Source organism: Arabidopsis lyrata (assembly GCF_000004255.2).
Source record: "Arabidopsis lyrata subsp. lyrata unplaced genomic scaffold ARALYscaffold_3, whole genome shotgun sequence".
Lineage (NCBI taxonomy): Eukaryota > Viridiplantae > Streptophyta > Magnoliopsida > Brassicales > Brassicaceae > Arabidopsis > Arabidopsis lyrata.
The window spans coordinates 3217284-3242040 of NW_003302553.1; the positions used below are offsets into that span (position 1 = coordinate 3217284).

General features: G+C 38.0%; 7 protein-coding genes across 11 annotated transcripts; 4 read left to right on the forward strand and 3 right to left on the reverse strand.

Moving 5' to 3' along the window:
- The first annotated feature begins 352 nt into the window (after positions 1-352).
- Positions 353-3065, forward strand: LOC9318608 (zinc finger protein CONSTANS-LIKE 9). 2 transcript variants are annotated; one of them, XM_021030733.1, is made up of 5 exons: positions 353-526; positions 1171-1708; positions 1803-1976; positions 2076-2365; positions 2462-3065. In XM_021030733.1, the coding sequence occupies exons 2-5, from the start codon at positions 1202-1204 to the stop codon at positions 2589-2591; spliced, it is 1101 nt and encodes a 366-aa protein (XP_020886392.1). In that variant the 5' UTR covers positions 353-526; positions 1171-1201; the 3' UTR covers positions 2592-3065. The 2 variants fall into 2 exon arrangements, with proteins under 2 accessions (XP_020886392.1, XP_020886391.1); XM_021030732.1 differs by having other exon boundaries at positions 1174-1708.
- A 369-nt stretch (positions 3066-3434) lies between these two features.
- Positions 3435-9295, reverse strand: LOC9318609 (GBF-interacting protein 1-like). The gene is made up of 10 exons (XM_002884616.2): positions 8861-9295; positions 8076-8119; positions 7857-7962; positions 7433-7547; positions 6794-7260; positions 6185-6569; positions 5417-5711; positions 5088-5249; positions 4251-4748; positions 3435-4162 (listed from the first exon to the last, which is right to left on the reverse strand). The coding sequence occupies exons 1-10, from the start codon at positions 9024-9026 to the stop codon at positions 3878-3880; spliced, it is 2523 nt and encodes an 840-aa protein (XP_002884662.1). The 5' UTR covers positions 9027-9295; the 3' UTR covers positions 3435-3877.
- Positions 9296-9953: 658 nt separating this feature from the next.
- LOC9320729 (ribulose-1,5 bisphosphate carboxylase/oxygenase large subunit N-methyltransferase, chloroplastic) lies at positions 9954-13523 on the forward strand. Its single transcript, XM_002882496.2, has 12 exons — positions 9954-10391; positions 10544-10707; positions 10825-10908; positions 11083-11140; positions 11448-11501; positions 11764-11835; positions 11929-12009; positions 12255-12427; positions 12512-12614; positions 12708-12839; positions 12931-13053; positions 13156-13523. The coding sequence occupies exons 1-12, from the start codon at positions 10008-10010 to the stop codon at positions 13240-13242; spliced, it is 1515 nt and encodes a 504-aa protein (XP_002882542.1). The 5' UTR covers positions 9954-10007; the 3' UTR covers positions 13243-13523.
- A 423-nt stretch (positions 13524-13946) lies between these two features.
- Positions 13947-15667, forward strand: LOC9318610 (transmembrane emp24 domain-containing protein p24beta2). Its single transcript, XM_021033649.1, has 5 exons — positions 13947-14178; positions 14329-14526; positions 14919-15105; positions 15182-15289; positions 15377-15667. The coding sequence occupies exons 2-5, from the start codon at positions 14329-14331 to the stop codon at positions 15508-15510; spliced, it is 627 nt and encodes a 208-aa protein (XP_020889308.1). The 5' UTR covers positions 13947-14178; the 3' UTR covers positions 15511-15667.
- A 253-nt stretch (positions 15668-15920) lies between these two features.
- On the forward strand, positions 15921-18555 carry LOC9318611 (glycerol-3-phosphate dehydrogenase [NAD(+)] At3g07690, cytosolic). Its single transcript, XM_002882498.2, has 5 exons — positions 15921-16724; positions 16965-17186; positions 17310-17557; positions 17987-18126; positions 18211-18555. Exons 1-5 carry the CDS (start codon positions 16082-16084, stop codon positions 18335-18337), a joined length of 1380 nt encoding a protein of 459 aa, XP_002882544.1. The 5' UTR covers positions 15921-16081; the 3' UTR covers positions 18338-18555.
- On the reverse strand, positions 18497-22983 carry LOC9318612 (uncharacterized protein sll1770). 2 transcript variants are annotated; one of them, XM_021033645.1, is made up of 18 exons: positions 22697-22975; positions 21723-22283; positions 21463-21606; positions 21243-21368; positions 21043-21130; positions 20869-20956; positions 20684-20777; positions 20540-20594; positions 20364-20455; positions 20108-20278; positions 19983-20039; positions 19818-19901; positions 19622-19706; positions 19482-19543; positions 19327-19401; positions 19132-19236; positions 18867-19008; positions 18497-18764 (listed from the first exon to the last, which is right to left on the reverse strand). In XM_021033645.1, exons 2-18 carry the CDS (start codon positions 22275-22277, stop codon positions 18691-18693), a joined length of 2097 nt encoding a protein of 698 aa, XP_020889304.1. In that variant the 5' UTR covers positions 22278-22283; positions 22697-22975; the 3' UTR covers positions 18497-18690. The 2 variants fall into 2 exon arrangements, with proteins under 2 accessions (XP_020889304.1, XP_020889303.1); XM_021033644.1 differs by having other exon boundaries at positions 18521-18764; positions 19622-19901; positions 22697-22983.
- Positions 22984-23094: 111 nt separating this feature from the next.
- LOC9320730 (GLABROUS1 enhancer-binding protein-like 1) lies at positions 23095-24579 on the reverse strand. Of its 3 annotated transcripts, XM_021033648.1 has the most exons (4): positions 24438-24579; positions 24041-24253; positions 23640-23879; positions 23095-23603 (listed from the first exon to the last, which is right to left on the reverse strand). In XM_021033648.1, the coding sequence occupies exons 2-4, from the start codon at positions 24233-24235 to the stop codon at positions 23358-23360; spliced, it is 681 nt and encodes a 226-aa protein (XP_020889307.1). In that variant the 5' UTR covers positions 24236-24253; positions 24438-24579; the 3' UTR covers positions 23095-23357. The 3 variants fall into 3 exon arrangements, with proteins under 3 accessions (XP_020889307.1, XP_020889305.1, XP_002884664.1); XM_021033646.1 differs by having other exon boundaries at positions 23095-23879; positions 24438-24578; XM_002884618.2 differs by lacking the exon at positions 24438-24579 and having other exon boundaries at positions 23095-23879; positions 24041-24417.
- Between the last annotated feature and the right edge of the window lie 178 nt (positions 24580-24757).

The following is a 24757-nucleotide window of genomic DNA, read 5'->3' on the forward strand; positions in this document are numbered from 1 at the left end:
TGAATTCTGATTCGTCTAAAAGCATCAAAAAAGTGAACGCTTGAGAATCCATTATGGCACAATACAGCCACTTGATAACTTCCACGTCGCGAGTAGATTACCTGCAATACACGCATGCGCGTGAGTAAACACTACAACCTTTTTCTTTCTTTCTTTTAGTACACTAAGAAATATCCATAAAAGTTTATTGCTGTCACTATAAATACGACTGGGACCCACTTACCCTACACGAACTTTTTTGCACTTTTTCGTCTGTTTTTTTTTTAAAAAATTAATTAAATAAAAAAAAGGAAATTAGGCACTTTTGATAATCAGATTATGTCACAAGCCTACATGTCCCTTTGCGGACACACCCACCCATTGTCTATCCATTCATTTTTTTTTTCTTCTCCAGAGAGAAAGAGAGAGAGAAGCACAAGAAGAAGAAGAAGAAGAAGTTCTGGAATAATCATCGTCTCTGTTTCTTGGGGTTGTTTATTTCTCTCTAAAGTTTCTGGATTCAACTTCCGAAGAAGATCTTTCTTACGTGAGTTGTTTGTTTTCTGATTTCAAAACCCCAAGTGTTCTTATTTTCTTGCCCTCTGTTATATAATTGGTGTTATCGATTAAGAAGAGTTGATTTTGATTTTGTTTATATGTTTTGTGTTGAAATTGGATCATTGATTGAGTCTTTTCGTGTTTACTTTCAATCTGGGTTTTTAAAACTTGTTCGAATGATGATGATGATGATGATTGGGATTAATCAAAAAGCTTGATTATTTATTGGAAATTGAGAAATTTTCGATCCATTCCATTTGAACTGTATTAAGTCAAACAAAGTCTCTAGATTTACTGATCTGGGGTTTAAGCTTTGAAGCTTGAGTTGTTGTTTTTATTTCGAGTTTGATTAATTTCCATTTGTGGGTTTTGGTCTCTGACTGTTGTTTATAATTAAAGCTTTGTATTGATTTGTTTTAGAAATAAATCTCATTCATGAAGAAGGTTTCGTTTCCTTTTTTATCCTTCTCCTTTGGTTATTAATCCTATACCTGTTTATAGAAATCACTACCTATATTCAGAAAGATTCCATCTATTTTTTTCCTCAAGGCTTGCTTTTTCTGAATCAAGTCTTTCTCTCTTTTTTTTTTTTTTTTAATCTAACTTGAGTTATTTATTAACTTTTTTGGACAGCAGAAAGTTGATTTGGTCAGAGTGAAGGAAGATGGGTTACATGTGTGACTTCTGTGGTGAACAAAGATCTATGGTGTACTGTCGATCCGATGCAGCTTGTCTGTGTCTCTCCTGTGACCGGAGTGTTCATTCCGCTAATGCATTGTCCAAACGGCATTCTCGGACACTTGTCTGCGAGAGATGCAATGCTCAGCCTGCTACTGTCAGGTGTGTTGAAGAAAGGGTCTCACTCTGTCAAAACTGTGATTGGTCCGGCCACAACAACAATTCTTCGTCTTCTTCTACTTCGCCGCAGCAGCATAAGAGGCAAACCATAAGTTGCTATTCGGGTTGCCCTTCGAGCTCAGAACTCGCATCCATTTGGTCCTTCTGTTTGGACTTAGCCGGACAATCCATTTGTGAACAAGAAATGGGTATGATGAATATAGACGATGATGGTCCTACCGACAACAAAAATTGTAATGAAGATAAGAAAGATGTCTTTGTTTCAATTCCTGAAACCAGTTCTGCAGCAAAAGGAAAGTCATCTTCTGCTAAGGTAACTTTTTCTCTAAATATGTTATTACTTTTGCATTCATGGATATATCTATCTTGTTTACTAAATTTGAGCTTTTGTTTCTTTTGGTTTAAAGGATGTTGGAGTGTGTGAAGATGATTTCTACGGGAACCTTGGTATGGATGAAGTTGATATGGCACTTGAGAACTATGAAGAGCTCTTTGGTACCGCCTTTAACCCCTCGGAAGAGCTATTTGGGCATGGTGGAATCGATAGTCTTTTCCAGAAGCACCAAACAAAAGCTCCAGAGGTTTTTATCCATTTCCCCTATATGATTTACCAGCATTTATCAAAGTTGATGCATCTCTATGTGATTTTAATAATACTCTGTTGTTTTTGCTCAATCCAGGGAGGGAATTCGGTGCATCCAGCTGGCAGTAATGATTCGTTCATGAGTTCGAAAACTGAGCCAATAATTTGCTACACATCGAAGCCAGCACAATCGAACATATCGTTCTCTGGAGTCACTGGAGAAAGTAGTGCTGGAGATTTCCAAGAATGTGGTGCATCATCTTCGATACAGCTCTCTGGCGAGCCACCATGGTATCCTCCAACATCTCAAGAAAATAATGCCTGCTCACATTCAGTAACCCGTAATAATGCAGTTATGCGATACAAGGAAAAGAAGAAGGCTCGCAAGTAAGTAGTACAATGCAAGTGCAATACATGAGCATCATAGAAGTGAGTGCAGGATTTTCCTAATGAGACTCTGGCTTCTTTTTTTTCTTGAAATAGGTTTGATAAGAGAGTGAGGTATGCTTCTCGCAAAGCAAGAGCTGATGTGAGACGGCGTGTAAAGGGGAGATTTGTCAAAGCTGGTGAAGCTTATGATTACGACCCCCTCACCCCAACCAGAAGCTATTGAGGAGTCTTATTGAAAGGTAAAAAAAAGGTAGATACACATGGCGAAGAATCGAACAAGAAAGGTTTTTGACTTATGGGCAGTTTCAAGTGAGCAACTTGGAAAATTGTGGGTTAGTAACAAAACAAGACTACTCTAGCATGAACAGATTCAAGACTGACTCTTGTAAGCAACCATTCATTCTTGGGATTCAATCGGTTCTTTGGCCTCAGAAGCTTCATTCTTGTCCAGAGGGATCATTCTCTGACTTTCCTTGTCCAACTCCGGTTTCTTCTTCTTCTTCAGGCGTCTCACTGATCAGGGTTCCATGAATTTTGTTCTTCTCTGTAGTTAAAAAGGCAGGGAGATTTAGAGTAATTAAACAATATGTGATTGTTGTGTATGCCTTTCTATTTGTTTGTTGTATACTCATAAATGCTTTTTTCTGTTTTGTACTCGGGCATTCTTGTAAATTAAAAACATTATCCACATTGTGTAACAACCGACTAGTTCAAGTTTAAGGAGATTTTGGTTTGTAGCAACTTCAAGAGGTTATTTATAATTGATCCAACAATGAGACAATGCCAAAACATCTGAACGTAATTATTTAAATTGTCAGATTATAAAGTCCAACTATGTGTGTTTAATCGCTGTTTACTTAGCTTCTAAAATGTTATTTTATACATATATGATATATCTAAAGTGATGGAAATGCAAAATAGTAGTTTTCACGATTTTGAAATTTTAGTCGAAATTTTATAGCTTAACATTTATATTTGGATTTTCTTGAAGACTTTATTATATCACAAGTTTTAATTTTCGAATTGAAGTATAAAAATTCAGGGAAAAAGAAGGATCAAGTTGAGCCGCGAGCAAGAAATTTGTCCAATTTGATTGCTGGCTCGGATTTAAAAACATTGACCAAAGGCTAAGAAAAGAAGAGTCTTCAGATACAGACTCAGGCAGCAAAGTTCTTGGCTTAGCTCAGAAACTTAAAAAGAGAGCTAAAAAGACCTCTTAAAGCTAAGAAAGCATAAATTTTGCTAAATCAAAAGAAAAAAAAAAGATATAGAAAACACCAAAACACTGGTTTCATACAATACCTTTCCCTAGCCTTATGATCATTCTCTCTGTAAATCCCCCATCATGCTTAAGCCTTCAACTTCATAGCTTCATTTCTTTGGTAATTTGTTAGATGGCACACACACACACTCAAGTCAACAAAAACCCGCACCATATCTTTCCTGATTTCTCTGGAATTTGAAACTTGTTGAATCTTCAAAATCTTTTTCTCCTTTATACTTCCTGTTTCAGTAATTACTTGGCCAATTCATCTGTGTTTGCTGAGGCTGTTGGAAAACGTTAGGCGCAGGTGCAACCATTTCAGCTCCAGCCACACCTTGAGACTGTTGTAAAAGCGGATGATGAACTCCTGTTGCTGTTACTGCTTGTCCCTGATGGTAAATACCTGGGTACGCGACGTGACCAGCTTGTGCTGGAGCGTAAGTCACGTGTTGCCCATGGTGCTGTAAACCATAGAAAGAGCTTGACACATCTCGTCCTGGTCCAGTAATCCATACAGGTAATGCTTCACTCTGCAGAGACCCCATGAATATAAATTCATCAGGAAAGGGAACTAAATTTTCAACTGAGTTGGTTTCGGGAGAGAGAGGAGATATATACCTGTTGCCCTGTTGTGCTGTAGCCGTTGTTTTCTTTCAACTGCAATGAGTTGAGATCCTCATTGGAAGTCGAATTCCCGGCTGATGCAGCAGAGGTGGGATTATATCCTGCTGGGAAGGACCCATATGTTGGTCCATAACCACCAGGCATACCGACATGAGTCATGTTTCCTGTATTAGTCCCAGGCTTGTAATGAGGGAGTGTGTATTTGCCTCCTGTTGCAGCTCCAGGGGGTGGAGGATATACACCGCTTGCCTGAGGTTGCTGAGCAAATGCACCATTGCTTAAGTATTGGTGCATTGTAGGGGGAGGTAGATAGAATGGGGAGAAGTATCCATATGGCACGTAATTTGGTGGATAATGCGACATATGTAAACCCGGGGGGCGGAAAACAGGAACAGGCTGCTGCGTGACAGGAATAGAGCTCTGCATTAGTCCAGCAGCCTGAGTTACCAGTGGTGGTGGACTAGCAGTAGACAGAACTAAGTTATTTCCACCCTACAAATCAACATGTTCAAGCATTTCAGACCCAGAAAAGTAATAATAACAGCTATATTTTTATCTTTTGAACGTATTATAATGCATCTGAATATAAAAATATACAGACCAATTAGAAACCGTAGATTCACTTCAATTTTATCAAGAAGAAAAAATGAGACTTAGATCCACGTAGCTGAAATGAAAGTTTCGACTATTGATTGATGATTGATTGATGATGCTATTGTTGGAAGATTGCATTACACGAAAAGTCTCAAAACCATCTTAAATTGGATCAAAATCGTGAAGGTCTGAATTATAAAATAAAATAGAAGTTTAACCCCCAAAAACTGTACTAACCTCTTGCATGGTCTGAGATGAATGCGGAGGCATTACTGTAACATTCCCATTAAATTTGGAGGCAACCCCTGGGGAAACAAAGGGAGAAACACGGCCATCACTGTCAGGACCTGGGCGGTAGAATTGAGCATAGTAACTCGCCGTATCAAAAGGTGGTTGGACCTTCAAACAACAAAAGTATAGTTCATTAAGAAGACAAATTAGAGATGAAAATGCCTTAAAATACGTGATGAGCAAAATGTTACTGATCAATGAAGAGTAGAAGCTAAGCATAATTAATGGTTTAAGTAGATCAACCATACAAAAACTTAATTTAATTAAGGGCATACCACAAAATTGGGAATACGAAGAGCATCACGTGCTTGAGGGTCAGCAGTCTCAAATTGTGGATGCTGGCTCCCAGGAGCTGGAGGAACAAGCCCGATAATACTACTTGGAACATGGTCAAAAGAGTTTTGATTGCTTTCGGACTCCAACATATTCTCTTGCTTGGTGACATCATACTCTGAAGCTGCATTTGTTGCACTAATACCTTCACCAGCCATATTATCTGGAACTTGTGAAGGTGACTCGGAGTAAACATTATTGTCCTCTTCCTTTTCAGTCGAATGGACAGTTGGGTGCCTGAATTCATAAACAAAATTTCGCTTAGGCACTGGTCATATAAATACAGTTATATTTCAAGATATAAAAGTTCATAATGTGAAGATTATCATGACGTCCAGAAAATCAGTGACTCACAAAAGTTCTTACTTTCTGTTTGGAACTTAAGAGCCAAGCAGGACAACGAGTTGTTTCTAGGAACAAAAGCCACTTAACTATTTACACTATCAGATCAACTGACACCCTACAGCATGACGAAAAGATGTATGTTCTGTTAACCTAGAACCAGATGTAAACCATAGAGCTTTAGAAGTTTCGGCTATGCTATTAAGCAAAACAAGCAAACTACACTAGGAAATTTCTCTTACCTATTTCCATCAGTAATCTATTATTCACAACTTCTTTCTAGCTCATTTCACTCTAAAGTGAGAGTATTTATTCGCATAACAACATAAACGATAATTAATAAAGTAGAGAAAGGTAGATATAGATACCTAAATTCCTCCTCTTCAAAACTTTCTTCAACTTCCTGCGAATTATGAGAGAGAGGTGCAGATCTCTTTTCACTCTGAGGACTGGCTACTGAGCTAGACGTAATAGAAAAGCCAGCATCAAAGCTTCCAAAGCTTAACTTGGTTCGTTCAGCCTCTGGAACAAGAATATGGTTTGGAATAATAACATGCTGACGTTGAATCTGCAAGTCTTCAAGCTGTCTCTGCAATCTGGATGTGGCCTCTGCTGAAGGGATAACATCTTCAACAGATTTTTCACTGGATTCAGTAGGAACTGCAAGGGTTTCACCTGTAGATGATGCACCAGAGCCCTGGGTAGTGTTATGGTTCACTGGCTTCGGTTTCCATTCCTTAATGGAACCAGCACCTAGAAACAAGTATCATTGACATGAAGATGTCAGAAGATTACAGTCTTGTGCAAAAAAAAAAAAAAAAAAAAAACTATTAACGAAAAACTGCAGCAGACAAAAAGTGCTTCCTTTAAAAGCAAGGCACTATGTATGCACATTTATCACCTGGAATATTTACTATATGTTTCATATCGCAGATAGTAGAAAATCAGTACTGCAAAAATAAATGTATCACCGTTACCTCTTTGAGGACCAACAGTCTGATGTGACCGATTACTGTAGTTAGAAGAAGGCCGACTACCCGTGCTATTGCTATGAGACGAAGCAGGCCTCAGAACATAATCATTCACGGCAGTCTTCCCAACCCCACGGGATCTGGCATGGGACTTGCTTTCTCCAATGTGCTGTTCATGTGCTGTTTGCTCTGATTTGGGATTTGAAGATGTGAATCGAACTTCAGAAGAGGATGGACGAGGGAGTGGCAGAGAATCAACTGACTTCTGCTCAGTATGCACATCCCTTGAGCCAACTGCTAAACGATTTTTGCTAAATTCCACAGAAGACGGTGCACCATCAATGTTGTTTGAGAGCACTGAAGATCCAGTAGCTTTCAGTTGACCTGCACTAGCTGGTAGGTTGGAAGAATGGCTAACATCAGAGCTTCCTGATGTCAGACCAACAGTACTTTTATCCATCACAGCTGAATGGCTGTCAACCAAAGAAATAGAAAAAAAAAAAAACATCATGAGAAGGTTCATCTATAGAGTATATCCATGCTGGAAAAAAGGCCCATCCCTACTTTAACTGAGGGTGTTATACATCCACCTATATGTCACAAAGAATCAAGGAGAATGATACATAAAAGGAATATGACAATCACCTTGAGACCAAAGCCATATCTTTCGTTTTTATCCCTTGAGAGGTTGAAGTTGATGGATCAGTGACCTGCTTTGGACCGTTTTCTTTTCTGAAAGAATTCTTTGCACCAGCAACATCTGATCAGAAGTAAACATTCACCACACAACACAGTTCATCAATTACAGAAAAATTAAAAAGCAACATGTTAAGGACTGCCGCTAGGGAACTTTCTCTATCACATTCTTTCGCTAAACATACTAAGAGCCAGTCATGAACACATCTAGTATGTCCTAGAAGGAGAATCAGGAAAGAATCAATTCTGAGTAAATATAACAAAAAGTATTGTGACCGCAAGTAACCACCTTCCAGAGACAACTAATGCGGCATATTAAGAGATGCAAGTTCATATGATTGTAAAGCATTAAGTTCATCTGATTGTTATTTACCATTTGATGCATGACGAGAAGAGAAATTCATCCGACCACCCCTGCTACCACGGCCCCCTCCACCAGATCTCCATGGTGATTCAGCAGAATCCTTGTTGTTGATGTTCTGTAGCATTTCAATAACATTGTCAATACCCATGTCACAATATATGCTGTTTAATAGACATGCTTTACACAAAAACCCATGAAGAGACCAAAAGACCTGCAAAAACCCCATACCTCTTTCCTCTTATCACGCTTTTTTTTAACCTCATGGAATGGATCTGCAGAGTCATAAACAATTTTTTTGCATGAGCACAGAAGATTGTATAGACAAACTCAACAAAAACATAACATGAAACATATCCTAATCTCTAAATTACATGGTACACAAGCAGGTTACATGAAGCACTCAAAAATTCTGATGCAATACCACAAATGCCAAGAAAATCATGGTTACTGGAACAGGATAAACATAACCAACGTACCACAGACAGATCGAGCACATGAGTTTAGAACTGGTACCACATGTATATCATAGATTAAAAAAAAAATCCTAATTCATAACAACTTGTTTAGGTAACTGGTAAGATGATGAAAATGTGGATTTCTAAGCAGTAGATTCATCTACAACGCACTAGCCTTTGTTTAGAACTCATACCTAGCAAAAGTATTATTCCTAGGAAAACCACTAAGAAAAATTCCAGTTAGAAGCTAATACCCTTTGTTTCACACATCACTAGTGGAAGTAAATTGATTCCCGGATATTCCAAATCAAATCCACAAAAAAGGTTACAACACAATAGTATCACATAAACAACTAGAGAGAGCTTAAAACTTAACAGGCGAAGAAACCGATGATAGTGAATTCAGATAAAATCAAAGGAGAAAATCAGATGCTAAAACCTAAGTTAAAGGTTAGAGAAAACCCCAAATCGAAATATAAATACAATCTCCCGTCGTGGATCCAATCAAAGAAAAGAAATCAGGTAATGAAACAAGTGAAGAGAAGGTCGAGATTATACCCTGAAGAAGTAAGCGTTGAGCGGTCTCGTCAGGATCCATGTTACATTCATGAAGCATTGCGAGAATCTCATCCTCGCTATAGTTCCCAGCAGTGGTCTCCTTGATGTTCTGAATCGTCTTCCGAGTACTGGCCGGAATCGAAACCCTAGCGCCACTGCCGACCATCCTCTCTTATATCAAAGGTAAAATCTCGCTTCTGATATTACACGAATCGAAATCTGGACCTAGACCAAAAGAGGTCTGAGTACCTTTATATGTATACGAATAGACGAGTGATAAATCAGCACCAGAGGATGGGATTTGAAACTAGTTTGCGTTGAGGAAGGAGAAGAAGAAGAAAAAAAAAAAAAAAAAAAAAAAAAGCAGAGGAAGGGGGGCGAGAAAAAGGAACGAGCAAAAATACGCACTGTGATTTTGGAAGCGTAGGGCTCTCCTTTTTTTTTTTCAATTTTGTTTTGCCTTCCTTTGTAGCTTTTTAGTTATTGATTTTTTTTTTCTTGAATCTGAATCTTTGGTAAATAATGATAACCAAATTGATGATACCACTATTTTTTTTTTTTTTAGGAAATTTGCTCACAAATATTTTTTTAATTATGATTTAGGATAATTTTCTGAATATTTACACTACATGGTATTTAAAAAGTAACAAAAATATAATTTTTCTATGGGAACATTTAAATTCTCAAATAATTATAATAACTTATTATTTTCCCTACCATACTATTTTACACATATATATACATTTAATTTACTGAATAAATTTATATTTTTGTCTATATAATCTCGTGAAATATTGGTAATTTTTTTTACCAAATAAAAATATTTTAAAAATTGCATTTCAGAAATGGTCCAAATATTTATCATTGGTCAAATAGGCTTTTAGCATTTTAATAGCAAATCTAGCAATTTTCATTTACATAAACAAATCTTCATTTTTTTTATTTTTTATTTCCAAATTACCACATCCATCATAGCCATTGTTAGATTTTTTATTTGCCATCAAATTAAACTCAAACCAAAAGGAACCGAATTATTTTAGAACCAAACCGTAATCGACGAATTAATTTTGGTTCGAGTTTAAAAACATTATCTGCTAGCAGAGCAACCATTCGTCTTCTCTCTTCATCGTGTTCTTTCTCCTTTCCAATGGCAAAAGCTTGTGTCTTGCAGTCTACTCTCCTCCCAGCTTACTCTCCACTTCACAAACTCCGTAATCAAAACTTCACCCTCTCTTTCCCACCGCTTCCGGTGTCCCGATGCCGTCCCGGAATCCACTGCTCAGTTTCGGCCGGTGAGACCACGACACGATCCGTGGAGGAAGCTCCGGAGATATCATGGGGCTGCGAGATAGATTCACTTGAGAACGCTACTTCTCTTCAGAACTGGCTCTCTGATTCAGGTCTCCCTCCGCAGAAAATGGCCATTGATAGAGTCGACATCGGTGAGCGAGGCCTCGTCGCTTCACAGAATCTCAGAAAAGGAGAGAAATTGCTCTTCGTTCCTCCTTCTCTCGTCATCAGTGCTGATTCCGTAAGTTCACACTCCTATTTTCACTGGGAATCAAAGAATATAATCTTTTTATTCCGGGAAAATTTTGATCTCACTTGCAAGCAATCCCTCAGGTTAAAGTATCTGCCTTTCATGAATTTGAATATCTAATAACTGGAGATTTTGTGTTTTAGGAATGGACTAACCCAGAAGCTGGTGAAGTGATGAAACGTTATGATGTTCCAGATTGGCCTTTACTTGCCACTTATCTTATAAGTGAAGCAAGTCTTCAGAAAAGTTCAAGATGGTATAACTATATCTCTGCTCTTCCACGACAACCTTACTCACTTTTGTACTGGTAAGTTTTGTACTTCTTTCTGTAGCTGAACTTAGCACGTATTGTTCTTCTCTCCAGAAGATGGGGTATTATTTGTCTCAGTTTCTTACTCCCTACAGCCTTTTTGTACTATTTCAGGACTCGGACTGAGCTTGATATGTACTTGGAAGCTTCGCAGATTCGAGAACGGGCGATTGAAAGAATCACCAATGTTGTTGGAACGTGAGATATTGTGCTTCTTTCTTTTTTTTATTCTCAACTGCTGGAGATGTGTAGAATTTGCTTTTCCTGAGATCATTGATGCACTCACTAGCACTTATTGTGTGTAGGCTAGGGGGTTGATCATTATGTCTTGGATTAGACATTGCTCATGTCTTTTTCCTTTTTCTTCCCCAGTTATGAAGATCTAAGAAGCAGGATATTTTCCAAACACCCTCACCTTTTCCCTAAAGAGGTAACTGGTATGCTTATTTTGCTATAGTTGACTCATAGGAAGAAAGTATACAGCTTGCTATTTTCTGCTCAAACGCCTGCTTTCTTCTTCTAATAATGAATGAAGTAACATTTTCAAAATCGAAGTTAATCTTCATATGATGGTCAGACCTTTCTTTTGTTTGGTGGAGGTTATTTTTGTCACTTGCAATGTGCACTTTTGTATTTACAACTGCTGTTGGTTCTATTCTATTATCTGAGATACCGTGATTCACATCCTAAATTTGTTTTGTCCACATGAATATGAGTGTTCTGTTTATTGGTTGCAGGTTTTCAATGATGAGACATTTAAGTGGTCTTTTGGAATCCTATTCTCACGGTTGGTAAGAACTACTTTATCAGAAGCAATCATTTACTGATCTTGATAATTGATGTAAATCTACATGTCTTGAATTTGAAACAACAGACCTGTTCTTTAATCTTAGCATGACTTTCTGCACAAAATTGCCGTCTCCAGCAATTTATTGTTTAATCAATGGCCACTCACAACCAAAATATTGCATTATTTCATTTCTCTTTCCTTTCCGGTATCCAGTTTGCTGCCTACTTGTCTCTGCAATTCAGACTTAAGCTTCTCTGACACAGGTACGGTTGCCGTCTATGGATGGCAGATTTGCCTTAGTTCCTTGGGCAGATATGCTTAATCATAATTGTGAGGTACTTCTACTTATCTTTTTGACCAATTAGCTCTTAGATTCTCCTAGTCAGAAAGCATGTTTAACTTATGGTAGTAAATATTTGCTTGGAAAGGTTGAGACGTTCCTGGATTATGATAAGTCTTCAAAAGGAGTTGTATTTACAACAGATCGACCATATCAACCAGGTGAGCAGGTAAATAAGACTTATAAATTCATTACCTAGAAAGAAAAAAATATGAAGTTCACTCTATCACTTTAAATGCTCGGTGTGGCCAAAATTCAGATAAACCCGAGCATTGAAGTTAAAAATAAGTTGGGGTATAACACAAACAAGTCCCGATCACACAATTTGACCTTTAGCGCTCCAGCAAGCCAATCCAAAGTGGAACCAATATTGTCTGAAGTCTCTGATATGTTGTAATACATGACTTTGTGCAGGTTTTCATATCGTATGGGAATAAATCTAACGGAGAGCTATTATTATCTTATGGGTTTGTTCCCAGAGAAGGAACCAATCCTAGTGATTCAGTAGAACTAGCATTGTCACTGAGGAAAAACGATAAGTGTTACAAGGAAAAGCTGGATGCTTTAAAGAAACACGGATTATCCACGTAATCCATTCTCCCACCATCCTTGTTTCCCGCTCAAGCTTTGTACATCTCTCTTGATTAACTTGAGTTTTGTTTTGACGGCAGACCTCAATGCTTCCCCGTAAGGATAACAGGTTGGCCAATGGAGCTAATGGCATATGCTTATCTAGTGGTGAGCCCTCCAGATATGGGAAACAACTTTGAAGAGGTTTGGCAACTCCATCTTGACCCTTTTGAGTTGAGTCCATCTAATTCTTCCCAAATTCATAATACATCTTTTATCAATTGATATCCGTTTCAGATGGCGAAAGCTGCTTCAAATAAGACCTCAACAAAGACTGATCTAAAATATCCTGAAATCGAGGAAGATGCATTGCAGTTCATACTGGACTCATGTGAAACAAGCATATCAAAGTACAGCCGATTTTTAAAGGTAAAAAACAAAAACAAAACAGCTCATCTCTCTCTCTGAGGGAAAAGTTGCACTCCATCTACTTATGGTTTGCTTTATCATCTAATTGTAGGAAAGTGGATCAATGGATTTGGACATAACATCTCCAAAACAGTTGAACCGAAAAGCGTTTCTGAAACAGCTAGCTGTAGACTTGTCCACTAGCGAGCGCAGGATACTGTACCGTGCACAATACGTAAGGAACCACTTTCTAGCGAATACGATAGATAAGATTCTGTGGATCCATCCATGATATTGTGGAATCTATGTGTTATTTTATTTTTTTTGTTTGGGTCAGATTCTGAGGAGGAGACTGAGAGATATTAGAAGTGGTGAGCTGAAGGCTCTACGGCTCTTCAGTGGACTTAGGAACTTCTTCAAGTGAGTGTTGAATGAGGAACTTTCAACAGCATTAAGATGCATCAAAGGTAGGCTTCGTTGTGCTTCAACCAAAAAATGAATGTTGGTGTAGACATGGTGGGATCTGAATATACTAGAAATATTGAAGTTTGATATTGTTATTTAGTATATTTTTTTGTACAATCCCTCTGTCGAAGTGTACAATCGAAGAAGATACAGAAACTGTCTCATTCGTAAAAGAATAGTGGTCCAGGCATATGTAATTGATCATTTCTATAAACTCAAAAGCTGCACGTTTTTAAGGAAGGAAACGCATGACAGAGTAAGGCTAGAAACACGTTCTTCGTAATTTGATCCAAAAAATCGAAGATATGATTCAAATGTATCTGAATCAGAACTGATTCGAAAAGAAAATTGATATTCTGAAAATTAAGAATTTATTTGACTACAAAACATCTATAACAATGTTATTTTAAATACTGTATTATCCAGAAATTGAAAAAACTGAAACTAAAAAAATCCCGATTGAATCCGGTTTACGGCAAACAAGGTAATCTGATGAGACACGTCAAATATAAGGAGTTTCCTGATGAAACGTATTGATTTTATGGAGTTTCCAGTTTCGACAGCATGTGATGTGGCAATATCTAAATGGTTTAAAGATGTTTTATCTCCAATGATATCACGCCACGTAAGCCCGCTGACCAAATAACCAAAAAGAATGAGCAAGCGACGTCGTTTATAGTTTGATGATCTTGTCGGGTCACGAAACTGCCCTTTGAGTCAAAACAGGCTTTGGCTTCTTCGTGTCCGATTCTGAACGAGCTCGCTCTTTCTCATCTAATTCTCTCCACCGTCTTCTTCTCCGATCAATCTCCGAATTTTCTTAACACTCATCGATCAGATCGAGTTTCAATCGATCTAATCTATCATTCTCTGATTTTAGCTTCTCTATTAGAAGGTAAAAAATCTCTCTCTCACTCTCTGTGTCAAACCTAATCACCTCGTAGGAATCGAAATTGGAACAATTCAATTTGGTTTGGTTTGGAATCTCTAATCGACACTTCTTCTAAACGATTAAATTTGATATAATTCGAAATTATTGTGGCAGATGAGCTTGAAGGCTACGATCGTATTGTTAGGGCTCTTATGGAGCTTCCAGGCTACGTTAGGGATTAGATTCGTGATAGACCGAGAAGAATGTTTCTCCCACAAGGCTGAATATGAAGGCGATACGCTTCATGTCTCTTTCGTCGTCATCAAGTCTGACTCTCAATGGCACTTTAACGAGGATGGTGTAGATCTTGTGGTATGACTTCTTTTTCTCTTTTCTAATTGAACCCTTTCTACATTCTATTGCAAAATCAATAGAAGTATTCGTAGACAATTCTTAGGATTGCCATTGTTGGATATCAATTATGTATGTTGGTAGATAATTTGTAGCATATATTGATAAAGAATTTGGTTACTCTTTGAACACCCTCTGGCTAATTTGGTTGTTGTTATTGTTACAATTCTCTTGTGTACTGTAACTGTTACTCAATATAGATGATGAATTTGGTGGCCTTGGAATTAACACAATGTATGGAGCGCCGCTTTGTTTTGAAGGCTAATATGACATATCTTTTAATTTCCTTGTGTACTGTTGAATGAGATAATCGTTCCGTTGGTGATGATATATTTTGGATTGATTTTGAACAGATACATGGCCCAACAGGCGAACAAATTCATGACTTCAGGGAACAGATAAGCGCAAAGCATGATTTTGTTGTCCAAAAGAAAGGGGTTTACCGATTCTGTTTCACTAACAAGTCTCCTTATCATGAAACCATTGACTTCGATGTACAGCTTGGTCACTTTGCGTACTACGATCAACACGCAAAGGACGGTAAGGATTATCTGTTTGGTTTTTTTATCAGTTTCGTTTGGTAATGAGTTATTTAGCTGAAGATTGTTTTGTGCAGAGCATTTCACTCCCTTGATGGAACAAATATCAAAGTTAGAGGAGGCTCTTTACAACATCCAATTTGAACAACATTGGTTAGAGGCTCAGACTGATCGTCAAGCCATCGGTAACATTTTTTTTCTAAAAACCACATTTGTTGTTTTTTCACTTGTGCAAGTAATGATAGTTTGAATATGGTTTGTTCCTTGTGCAGTGAACGAGAACATGAGCAAAAGAGCAGTACACAAAGCTTTGTTCGAGTCGTTTGCACTGATTGGGGCAAGTCTTCTCCAAGTGTATCTTCTGCGTCGCTTGTTTGAACGCAAACTCGGCATGTCTCGTGTCTAAAAGTATTGAGTTTTATTATGACTTTGAAACTTATTTTGCCTTAAAATGTACCAGGGAAGGGAATCTTTACTTAAAATCTTTTTACAGACAGATCGTAGCTCATTGGAAGATTTGCTTTCTCCCATGTTCAAGAAATTATCCACTCGTGATTATAATTTTTTTTCTCTTTATTAACAAACAACTTTTCCATAAGCTAAGGTTTTGATTTCAATGGAGAAATAGTGATTGTGATTTCTTAAAACAAAAATTCCTAAAACAAAGAGAATAACAAAATGTTCAAGCTTTGAATAAGAATTCTCTCAAAAGTACTCAAGATCCCTTATAGAGAAGGTTATAAAAGTGGCCACTAGACTCAAGTTAGATGGGCCCAGAGTGGATAGATAAAGCCAGCTATCATTTTCTTAGTCGTACAAGTTTCCTGCAAAAAAAAAAAAAAAAAAAAAAACTTTCCTGAAAAAGTCGTCAGAGTTTAAGCATTGGTAAATCCGACAAGAACTCCGATTTTGTACATAGCTTGCTGTGTTGTTTAGTCGATTGAGTCACTGAAAAGAGAAACCATAAGGCTTTGTTGATGATGGATCATTTGGTGGAAACAGTGGAGACGAATTCAGCTCCGAGCAGATTGGTGGAAGAAAGGCTTGATGAGATTCGTAGAGTAATGGGCAAAGCTGATGATGATCCATTAAGGATCGTCGGTGTAGGAGCTGGTGCTTGGGGAAGCGTTTTCATTGCAATGTTGCAGGAAAACTACGGCAAGTTTAGGGCCAAAGTTAGTGTGAGAATCTGGAGAAGAGGAGGCAGAGCAATCGATAAAAGCACAGCTGAACATTTGTTCGAAGTCATTAATTCGAGGGAAGAATTGTTGAGGAGGTTGATAAGACGGTGTGCTTATCTCAAGTATGTGGAAGCTAGATTAGGGGATAGGGTTTTATACGCGGATGAGATATTGAAAGATGGGTTTTGCTTGAATATGATTGAGACTCCTTTGTGTCCTTTGAAAGTTGTGACTAATCTTCAAGAAGCTGTTTGGGATGCTGATATTGTCATCAATGGTTTACCATCAACTGAGACGTTTCAGGTGTTCAATGAGATTAGCAAGTATTGGAAAGAGAGGGTTAATGCTCCTGTTATTATCTCTTTGGCTAAAGGTGTGGAAGCAGAGTTTGAGCCTCATCCTCGTATCGTTACTCCTACGCAAATGATCTATCGAGCGAGTAAATTCACTTCCCATTGTCTTTTATCTGCTTGCTAGAATAATATTTTTGATATCATCTTACTTACTATTTTCCTTGATGTAGGGAAAGTTTCTATTTTTATTAAGCAGATTGCTTAATTGTATATCGTGTCATTAAGCAGCATAGGTGGCTAGTTTTGAAGTGTTGGTGTTGAAGTGTATGCTCAGTAGTTGTTGTCATTCGAAATTTTACAGTTTGGTTGTCATATTCTCTTTGCAGCTGGTATTCCTCTTGAGAACATTCTCTACCTTGGGGGACCTAATATTGCTTCAGAGGTATACAACAAAGAGTACGCCAATGCACGGATTTGCGGGTCTGAAAAATGGAGGAAGCCTTTGGGAAAGTTTCTAAGGCAGTCTCATTTCATAGTGTGGGATAACAGTGACCTCATTACTCATGAAGTAATGGGTGGCTTGAAGAATGTTTATGCCATCGGAGCAGGTAAGATCAGAGGTGTAAAATGGTTATCTGAATATAGTGATTCAAAATAAAATACTGGAACTGGGTAATAAGAGGTCAAAGTTTACAAACCAGTGTTTGTTTTGCCGTTTTTGTGTTCCACAGGAATGGTGGCTACACTGACTAAGGAAAGTGCTACCAGCAAATCAGTATACTTTGCGCATTGTACTTCAGAGATGATTTTTATTACTCATTTATTGGCCAAGGAGCCAGAGAAACTTGCAGGGCCTTTGCTCGCGGATACCTATGTAACATTACTAAAAGGTCGTAATGCGTGGTATGGCCAGAAACTTGCAAAAGGAGAACTTAGCCTTGAAATGGGTGACAGCATCAAAGGCAAGGGAATGATTCAGGTACTACATATATCTCAATGACTTCGGTTTTAAGTGTTAATTTAGCCTTAAATTATGTATGTTTGATATTGAGAACTTGTCGAATTTGTAACTTTCATCTGAGTCCCCATAGCAAGTGTCCAAGAGGGTAATAGCAAAATTACTTATAATTTTGTTGCGTATATTCTAAATTCATCTTCACTAAATCCAGTTATAGCATAAAACAGTAAAGAGTGTTGCACATTTCAAAGAAAGTAAGTTAAGTAAAGAACTTAGGAGATTGAATCTAAACGCCTCTGAGAAAGTAAAAAATTCTTTCATACACTATATTGTTATTTATATATTTTAGTTCAGTATATAAGCATCAACCGATTAGGGTCCAAATAGGTGGTCATAGATTATTTATATGAAAGGCTAATGATGAAGAGCTTTGGATGTAATGTTTCATAGGGGGTTTCTGCGGTGAAAGCATTTTTCGAGTTGTTGAACCAATCCTCTTTAAGTCTACAACACCCCGAAGAGGGCAGGCCTGTAACTCCGGCTGAACTCTGTCCCATCTTAAAGATGCTCTACAGAATTCTTATAACAAGGTATTCTCATTTCCTTAACTTGTAATAACTTATCAACTTGGACCTCATTCATAATCATGATTTACACTTTGATGATGTCTTTAGAGAGTTCTCGTGTGAGGCAATTCTTGAGGCGCTGAGAGATGAGACAATGAATGACCCACGTGAACTCATCGAGATTGCTCACAGCCATCTCTTCTTCCAGCCATGGCTTCTTGGTCAGAAACCTTGAGCACTGTCTTCTGTATAAGTTCCCCTGCTAGGCTTTGGTGCAGACTTGTTTGTATTTTGAAGATTAATCTATAGTTCCAGTGGATTCCCTTTGATTCAGAAATACGCAGAGTAGATAAGAGTTGTATACATTTATAGTTGAGGAATAAAAGTTGTGTACTTTCTAGTGAAACTCAGTCTCATATATATCTTTGACCTTCCTTTTATTGTTGAGAATAACAGTGTTTTTATACAATTTATAAATATTATGAATATGGGAGCTAAAAGATACATGCTATACCTATACGGCTATACATCACAATTCTATTTCTGATGTTTGGAGCTTCAAAAGAATAAACTATCCACCAGTCATCATCATATCATCTTCTCAAACTTATCAAGCTTATTTACCCTTTGCATAGACCTCAGTACCAATGCCATGAATATCCCTGCACCAAAAAAATGCTTATCAAGCTTATTTACCCTTGGCATAGACCTGAAATATACTTTGCATATATATCTATATGCACTTGTGTAAACGGCTTCCATACCAGCTCCAATGAAGGATCCATTAGCAACAAGCTGACTTCCTTGGTTGCTAAATGTAACCCCAATATTAAGCAGAGTTCCTCCAAGAACTGTATACATTGTCGCCATCTGCAGTATTGTCGCTTTCCGGGCTGCTCTTTCCGACTGAACCAATACGAACAAACAAAATCCACAGTGGGTATCTCTTACTTTACAAAACCATGACAAAGCATACTTACTCTAATACCAGTTCTAAAGGGTGATTAGACCATGACAAAGCTGCTTTACCTCAAGAACCCGAACACGTAGTTTTAGATCGCCTGAATCGAGTTCTTTCACAAACTCTTCTATTCGCTGCACTCGATATGGCATAGACAGAGTAGAAGACCTGGCCTGTACAGGTTTTAAAGTTGAATTTAGTAAAAATAGAAACAAAAGAAGAGAAAACAGAGAAATGAAATAAAATACGAGCGAAAGCATTACATCGTCAGCCTGCTTTCTTATTTCTTGGACAAGCTGAGTTCCCGAGCGCTGCCTTTGTTTTAAATCCAGGAGTTCCTGTTTTTGTTGATATTCATGAGCATTGACACAATGATAGAAAAGAGTAGAGAGGCCATTGCAAAATATTTGGAAAGAACCTGCGCATAAGGAGCCGCAACCTTCACAAAGGAAAAATCTGGATCTAGGATGTAACCAATACCTGCAAAATCAAAAGCATGAATGGTGACACTTGTGTAAGATTTTACAAAAAGAAGATAAAGAACAGATGAATAGGCACCTTCAAGTGTGGAAAATGCTCTGATGACAAATGTGAAAGTTGATGGGAAACGGAATGGCTGATCTTGGGAAATTGCAAACAGATCCTGCCACAGAAATGAGGAATTTTTTAATTTAAGAACCACATAGTAACTACTAACTACCATGACTATCTTGAGAAAGAGCTCAGCATTTTCAGCCACAGTTTTGATCGGTACCTCTCCAATAGCTGCCAAAGTCTGTTGCTGATCTGGTGATTGGCTTAATAGGTTGTCCAAGAAAAACTGAACAGATCTCCTTACCTATCACAAACACGTACAAAGTTGCAATGAGATTACATATGTAAACTTCGCATTAAAAAATGAGTGAGACTGTAAGGTTACCGATGAAAGATCTCCAGTGGGTTGAAGTGCTTCAAGGTCTATAAGGTTTTGCATGACCTGTAAGAACATTTAGTTAGTTTCTTATTTCTCAGTTTGAGATTTAATCCTTGCAAGAAATAATTTACCTTTTTTGCATCTTTTTCATAAACAGAATAGAAGAGATCAAGCAATCTCTTCCGAGTAAATGTTTTGATCTCTCCCATCATGCCGAAGTCATAGTAGATGATCGATTCATCTACATCAATAGCAAGGTTTCCCGGGTGTGGATCCGCATGAAAGAAGCCAGTTTTGAGTATCTAGAACAGCCAAAACATGAACATAAGTTTCAACCATGAAAAAAAACGTGGACTTCAATAACTGTTTTGCTATATTGTTATTCACCTGGATAAGATAAGCTTCAATGGCCCGTGATGCGATTCTAGAACGGTTAAAACCCCGTGCAGCTAAGGCGTCCAAGTTGTTGATCTTAACACCTAATCACAGAAATCAATAAGAGTGTTTATACCGCCACATGCTTTATCAAACGAACCAGTATATTGGGTAGTTTCAACACGAACCTGGTACATACTCCAAAGTCAAGACCTTCATGGCAGAGTAATCCCAATAAACCAACTACAAATGAAAACAAGATAACCAGAATGAGTTTCATCAACTATACAAGAACTTATCTCATGGGTTTTGGTTTAGCAAATAAAACTTACAGGTACGCGGACCCAGTTTATATTCCGGAAGTCTCTCCGGAATCTGTCAGCGTTCTTAGCTTCGTTTATGTAGTCAATCTCTTTATACAAAATTCTGAAACCAAAGGAAAGATCAGTCCTACATAGTCTGGAGCCACAAGTTTCTAGGTATATAAGTTATAATTACATCTTGGGAAAATACTTACGAGGCACATTCTTCATAAATACCAACCCAATCGTTTGTACCAAATGATTCACTTTTCTGGAAATACTCGGCAATCAGCTTCAGATTTCCTGATAGGAAAGTTAAGCCATTTTCAGCAATTCTCAAACATCCATGCAAGTATTCTATATATAACTCAAAAGTTGTTACTACATACGTAAATCGATATCGAAAAGTTTCTTTAGTCCGGGTCTTTGTACTTTTACTACCACTTTCTCGCCATTGTGCAACACAGCTCTGTGTACCTAAAGGAATACACTTTGAAAAATTATGATACAAACATCAATATGTAGATGAAATGCAAAGAAAACGATGAGCGAGTGGGCGTGCTTGAGGGTGTGGCTAAGTATCAGATACCTGACCAAGGCTAGCTGCAGCTATGGGTTGCTCTTCAAATTCTTTAAACATTACACTAATAGGAGCCCCAAGTTCAGCCTCAATGAAGCGCTTTGCTTTCTCTGGAGAAAAAGCTGGGACTCTGTCCTGAAAACCAGTTTAAAAGAACAGTAAGAAAAGCCAAAGAGAATCTAATCTAATGCATAAATTCAAAACCATGAATAAAGAAATAGCAAAGTACCTGCAATTTGGAAAGCTCATCCACGAATTCGCGTGGAAACAAGTCCGACCTAGTTGAAGACAACTGTCCCAGTTTGATAAACGTTGGACCAAGCTGCAATACACTCTCTCTCAACCATGAAGCTGTTTCTCTTCTTCGGCTTTTCTGATTATATAACAACAGGTGAAATTGATAAGAATCAGGACCAACAAAACTGGTGACTAGAGGGACGATCCAACAAATCAATCAATCAAATTAGAGTGAAATGATGAAAGGTTTACCTGTTTTTCTTCTGTGAATCCTCCAACATAAGCCCATTTTGCATTGTCGAACAAGACACGGATCCTCAGGGAAATAACAAACGACCAAACATCAATACTGCGTTGAAGTGAGCTGTAATTCTCATCAGCCCAGCTAAATCCTTCGTCAGAAGGAAGAACCCTAACTCCTTCAACCGGTGGAGGAAGGTAAGATTCTGTTGTTTTCTTAGGTGCCTTAACCAAGGTTGACGGCGCACCATTAATGTTTCTACTACTAACCAAACTCGCTCCATTAACACCTTTCACCGCTGATCCATTCACATTATTCACACCATCTTTCCTTTTCATCACCTCAGTCGCAGGAACCATTTTGACTGAACGTCCATTGATTCCAACCTTTGAGGGCGATTCGGACTGTCTCATCTCAATACGAAATCTCTTGGACTTGCTGCCATAACACTGAGTAGCTTCCCCAGTGAAAGGATTCTCTACAGAGCCACTGAAACCAATAGCTTTGGTGATTCTTGCGGTCTCACCACCATAGCAGCAGCTCTGAGAAGCTAATAACGCCGCCATTTCCACCTAATATACAAGAAACCAGTTGAATAGACAAACATTCAATAAGAAAATCAGCTGGATTCATAAAATCGGAAAGCATATGAGACAATTATGCGGCAAGCATCATTTGTACAATCTAAACTATTAAAAGAATCTAAACTATTAAAAGACTGAAGAATACAAAAGCTATAGTGATAAAACTCTATTCAACGACTCCGATAGATAATTGAATTGATAAGAGAATCACAACGATTCTCAGAGCCATGAAAATTGAAAAAGATATAAACAATCAGAGAGCAATAAATAACACATACTATGCCAAGAGGAAATTCACTGTACAAAGGTTAAAAACCCAAACTTTTTCTGATTCCAACCAAAAATAATTAAGAAAAAGAAAACAAAAAAAAAACAGGAGTAGAAATTAAGAAAAATGGAACCTTTATGAGAGTCCTGAATTGGGTTGACTGGTGAGACAGAGATCAACCCAGACCCAGAAATTTCGTTGCAGGAATCTGTAAAATCAGCTATTATTAAGTAGAGGATTTTCTTGGAACAGAGTCCACAGAGAGAGAAAGAGGACTAAGTTGCGTAATGGTGTCGTCCTTATGAGACGTGTATTGTTCCACCGAATTTTCCACCTTCCTACTTAAATCAATATTGAAATTTTGTGCGTTAATAGGAAATTTTTTGGATTTGATCGGACAAGGAAAGTAATCTTTGTAACTTTTAGTGCCAAAATTAAGAAAACAAGAGTTATGGATGATGCGTGTCCAGCTTCTCCTTCTCACGTTTTTTGTGTGGACAGTTCGACAGAGAGTGTTGAGCATAACAATTGAATTAAAGACCCTATATTTAACTAAAAGGGGTTTAACCAAATTAAACGGTAAACTTTTTTAAGAGTAAGCAAAACAGACAGCAATGGTTCATTCTGCAAAAAGCCGAAACTACATAGTAACATATCTAACAAAACTTGTGACGCCTCACCACATATTTTAGCTTTTCTACATGATCGGATCATAGGCAGCTCTAAAAACCAAGTTTCACCCACCCAACTACTATTGCTCTGATCACAAAACCATTCGCTCTAGTTTCTTCTACCTAATTATGAAATGTTGCATTTGCGAGTTTGGCGGAAAACGAATGTTTCTTGCTCTTCAGTAGCGCCTCCTGAGCAAGTAATGACTTCCATTCACCGCTCAACTCTTTCCGGTCCTTAGCTCTAAGGCTCCTCAACTTCTCAAGCATCTGCTTCTGTGCATACTTACCTAAATGTTGAAACAGTGTCCTCTCAAGCGCGTCCTGTAAAGCGCACAGCTCATCAGCAGCACCATCTTCCTCACTCTCCTTCCCGTTAGCCTCATTCTCCATATGTTTGTCAACATTGTCAGAGGGTAATTTGTCGTCACAAGAGTCGCCTTTTTTTGCTGATCCATCATGATTCTCAGGTTCACCGTTTGTCACTGCTTCAACTACCTCACTCTCCTTCCCACCAGTCCCAATCTCTATAGTTTTGTCAACATTTTCAGAAGGCAATTTGTCAAAGGAGTCGCCTTTTGCTGATCCATCATCGTTCTCGGGTTCAACGTTTGTCACCACCTCCTGTTCCACGAAAGCCCGAACCTAATGGAAAAACAGTAGTACATACAAATTAGAAGTCATAGTTACCTTTGGGTAATCAAGCAAGTTGCGCAAACAAACTAACTCAATGTGTCTATCAGAGGATTGATGAGGAAACTAGAGCACAATAACAAAGATACATAGAGATGGTGAAACCAATTTACCTTGCGTTTCTTTCTACTCTTCATTAACATGCTTGGTGTTTGTTCGGCGGCATCGAAAGCAGCGTGGCTGGAGTCCAATTTCTCCGGCGAGTCAGGAGGAAGGAAGCCGTTGGAGTTGGTGATTCGGAATTCTAAGTCACATGTATAGGTGTCGCTGAAATCATCTTTAGAAGAAAGCCGTTTCTTGTTTACCATCTTCTTAGAGAGAAAGACCTAATTCAAAGATTAAAGATTACAATACACAAAGGATCAGTTCCACGAATTCGACTACAAATTCCAAGAATTATAGGGAGAGAAATGGCACAATAGAGTCGAATTCAAGTGAAGAATTGATAAAACCAAGGAAAAATTTATAGTCGGTGGGCTCGAATTCAATTGCATGTCAGATGAAACTTACGCTGGTAAGAGTTTGGAAGAAATCGGGGTGGAAGGAAGAAACCCTAGCTTCGGATTCTTCTCTCTCGAAATGAATCTGTTATGTGTCAGCAGCATTATGTTGGACCGTTGGTCTTCCTTTTTGCTTTCATAAACTTAAAAAAATTGGAGTAAATAAACTCTTCTTGTCAACAAATTTCACTAAATTATTGCAATGTGTGATGGTGGGCCAACTGAAGAATATGGACTTCGTATTAATATTTAAATTCTTTAAGTTGCAGTTCTATAACATTAGATAACAAAATTTATGCTTGTTTGGTTTCGGAAAAATTTACGGATTTA

Coding starts and splice junctions, on each gene's coding strand:
- LOC9318608 (XM_021030733.1), top strand. CDS start 1,202: ATGGGTTACATGTGTGACTTCTGTGGTGAACAAAGATCTATGGTGTAC. Junction 1,977..2,075: donor ACCAAACAAAAGCTCCAGAG/GTTTTTATCCAT, acceptor TGCTCAATCCAG/GGAGGGAATTCGGTGCATCC. Junction 2,366..2,461: donor GAAAAGAAGAAGGCTCGCAA/GTAAGTAGTACA, acceptor TTCTTGAAATAG/GTTTGATAAGAGAGTGAGGT.
- LOC9318609 (XM_002884616.2), bottom strand. CDS start 9,026: ATGGTCGGCAGTGGCGCTAGGGTTTCGATTCCGGCCAGTACTCGGAAG. Junction 8,120..8,860: donor TCAACGCTTACTTCTTCAGG/GTATAATCTCGA, acceptor ATGACTCTGCAG/ATCCATTCCATGAGGTTAAA. Junction 4,749..5,087: donor CATCTCAGACCATGCAAGAG/GTTAGTACAGTT, acceptor GTTGATTTGTAG/GGTGGAAATAACTTAGTTCT.
- LOC9320729 (XM_002882496.2), top strand. CDS start 10,008: ATGGCAAAAGCTTGTGTCTTGCAGTCTACTCTCCTCCCAGCTTACTCT. Junction 10,708..10,824: donor CCTTACTCACTTTTGTACTG/GTAAGTTTTGTA, acceptor GTACTATTTCAG/GACTCGGACTGAGCTTGATA. Junction 12,010..12,254: donor CATATCAACCAGGTGAGCAG/GTAAATAAGACT, acceptor GACTTTGTGCAG/GTTTTCATATCGTATGGGAA.
- LOC9318610 (XM_021033649.1), top strand. CDS start 14,329: ATGAGCTTGAAGGCTACGATCGTATTGTTAGGGCTCTTATGGAGCTTC. Junction 14,527..14,918: donor AGGATGGTGTAGATCTTGTG/GTATGACTTCTT, acceptor GATTTTGAACAG/ATACATGGCCCAACAGGCGA. Junction 15,106..15,181: donor CGATCAACACGCAAAGGACG/GTAAGGATTATC, acceptor TGTTTTGTGCAG/AGCATTTCACTCCCTTGATG.
- LOC9318611 (XM_002882498.2), top strand. CDS start 16,082: ATGATGGATCATTTGGTGGAAACAGTGGAGACGAATTCAGCTCCGAGC. Junction 16,725..16,964: donor GCAAATGATCTATCGAGCGA/GTAAATTCACTT, acceptor TTCTCTTTGCAG/CTGGTATTCCTCTTGAGAAC. Junction 18,127..18,210: donor TACAGAATTCTTATAACAAG/GTATTCTCATTT, acceptor TGATGTCTTTAG/AGAGTTCTCGTGTGAGGCAA.
- LOC9318612 (XM_021033644.1), bottom strand. CDS start 22,277: ATGGCGGCGTTATTAGCTTCTCAGAGCTGCTGCTATGGTGGTGAGACC. Junction 21,369..21,462: donor ATGAGCTTTCCAAATTGCAG/GTACTTTGCTAT, acceptor ACTGGTTTTCAG/GACAGAGTCCCAGCTTTTTC. Junction 20,957..21,042: donor ACTTTTCGATATCGATTTAC/GTATGTAGTAAC, acceptor CTTTCCTATCAG/GAAATCTGAAGCTGATTGCC.
- LOC9320730 (XM_021033646.1), bottom strand. CDS start 24,235: ATGGTAAACAAGAAACGGCTTTCTTCTAAAGATGATTTCAGCGACACC. Junction 23,880..24,040: donor AGAGTAGAAAGAAACGCAAG/GTAAATTGGTTT, acceptor TTTTTCCATTAG/GTTCGGGCTTTCGTGGAACA.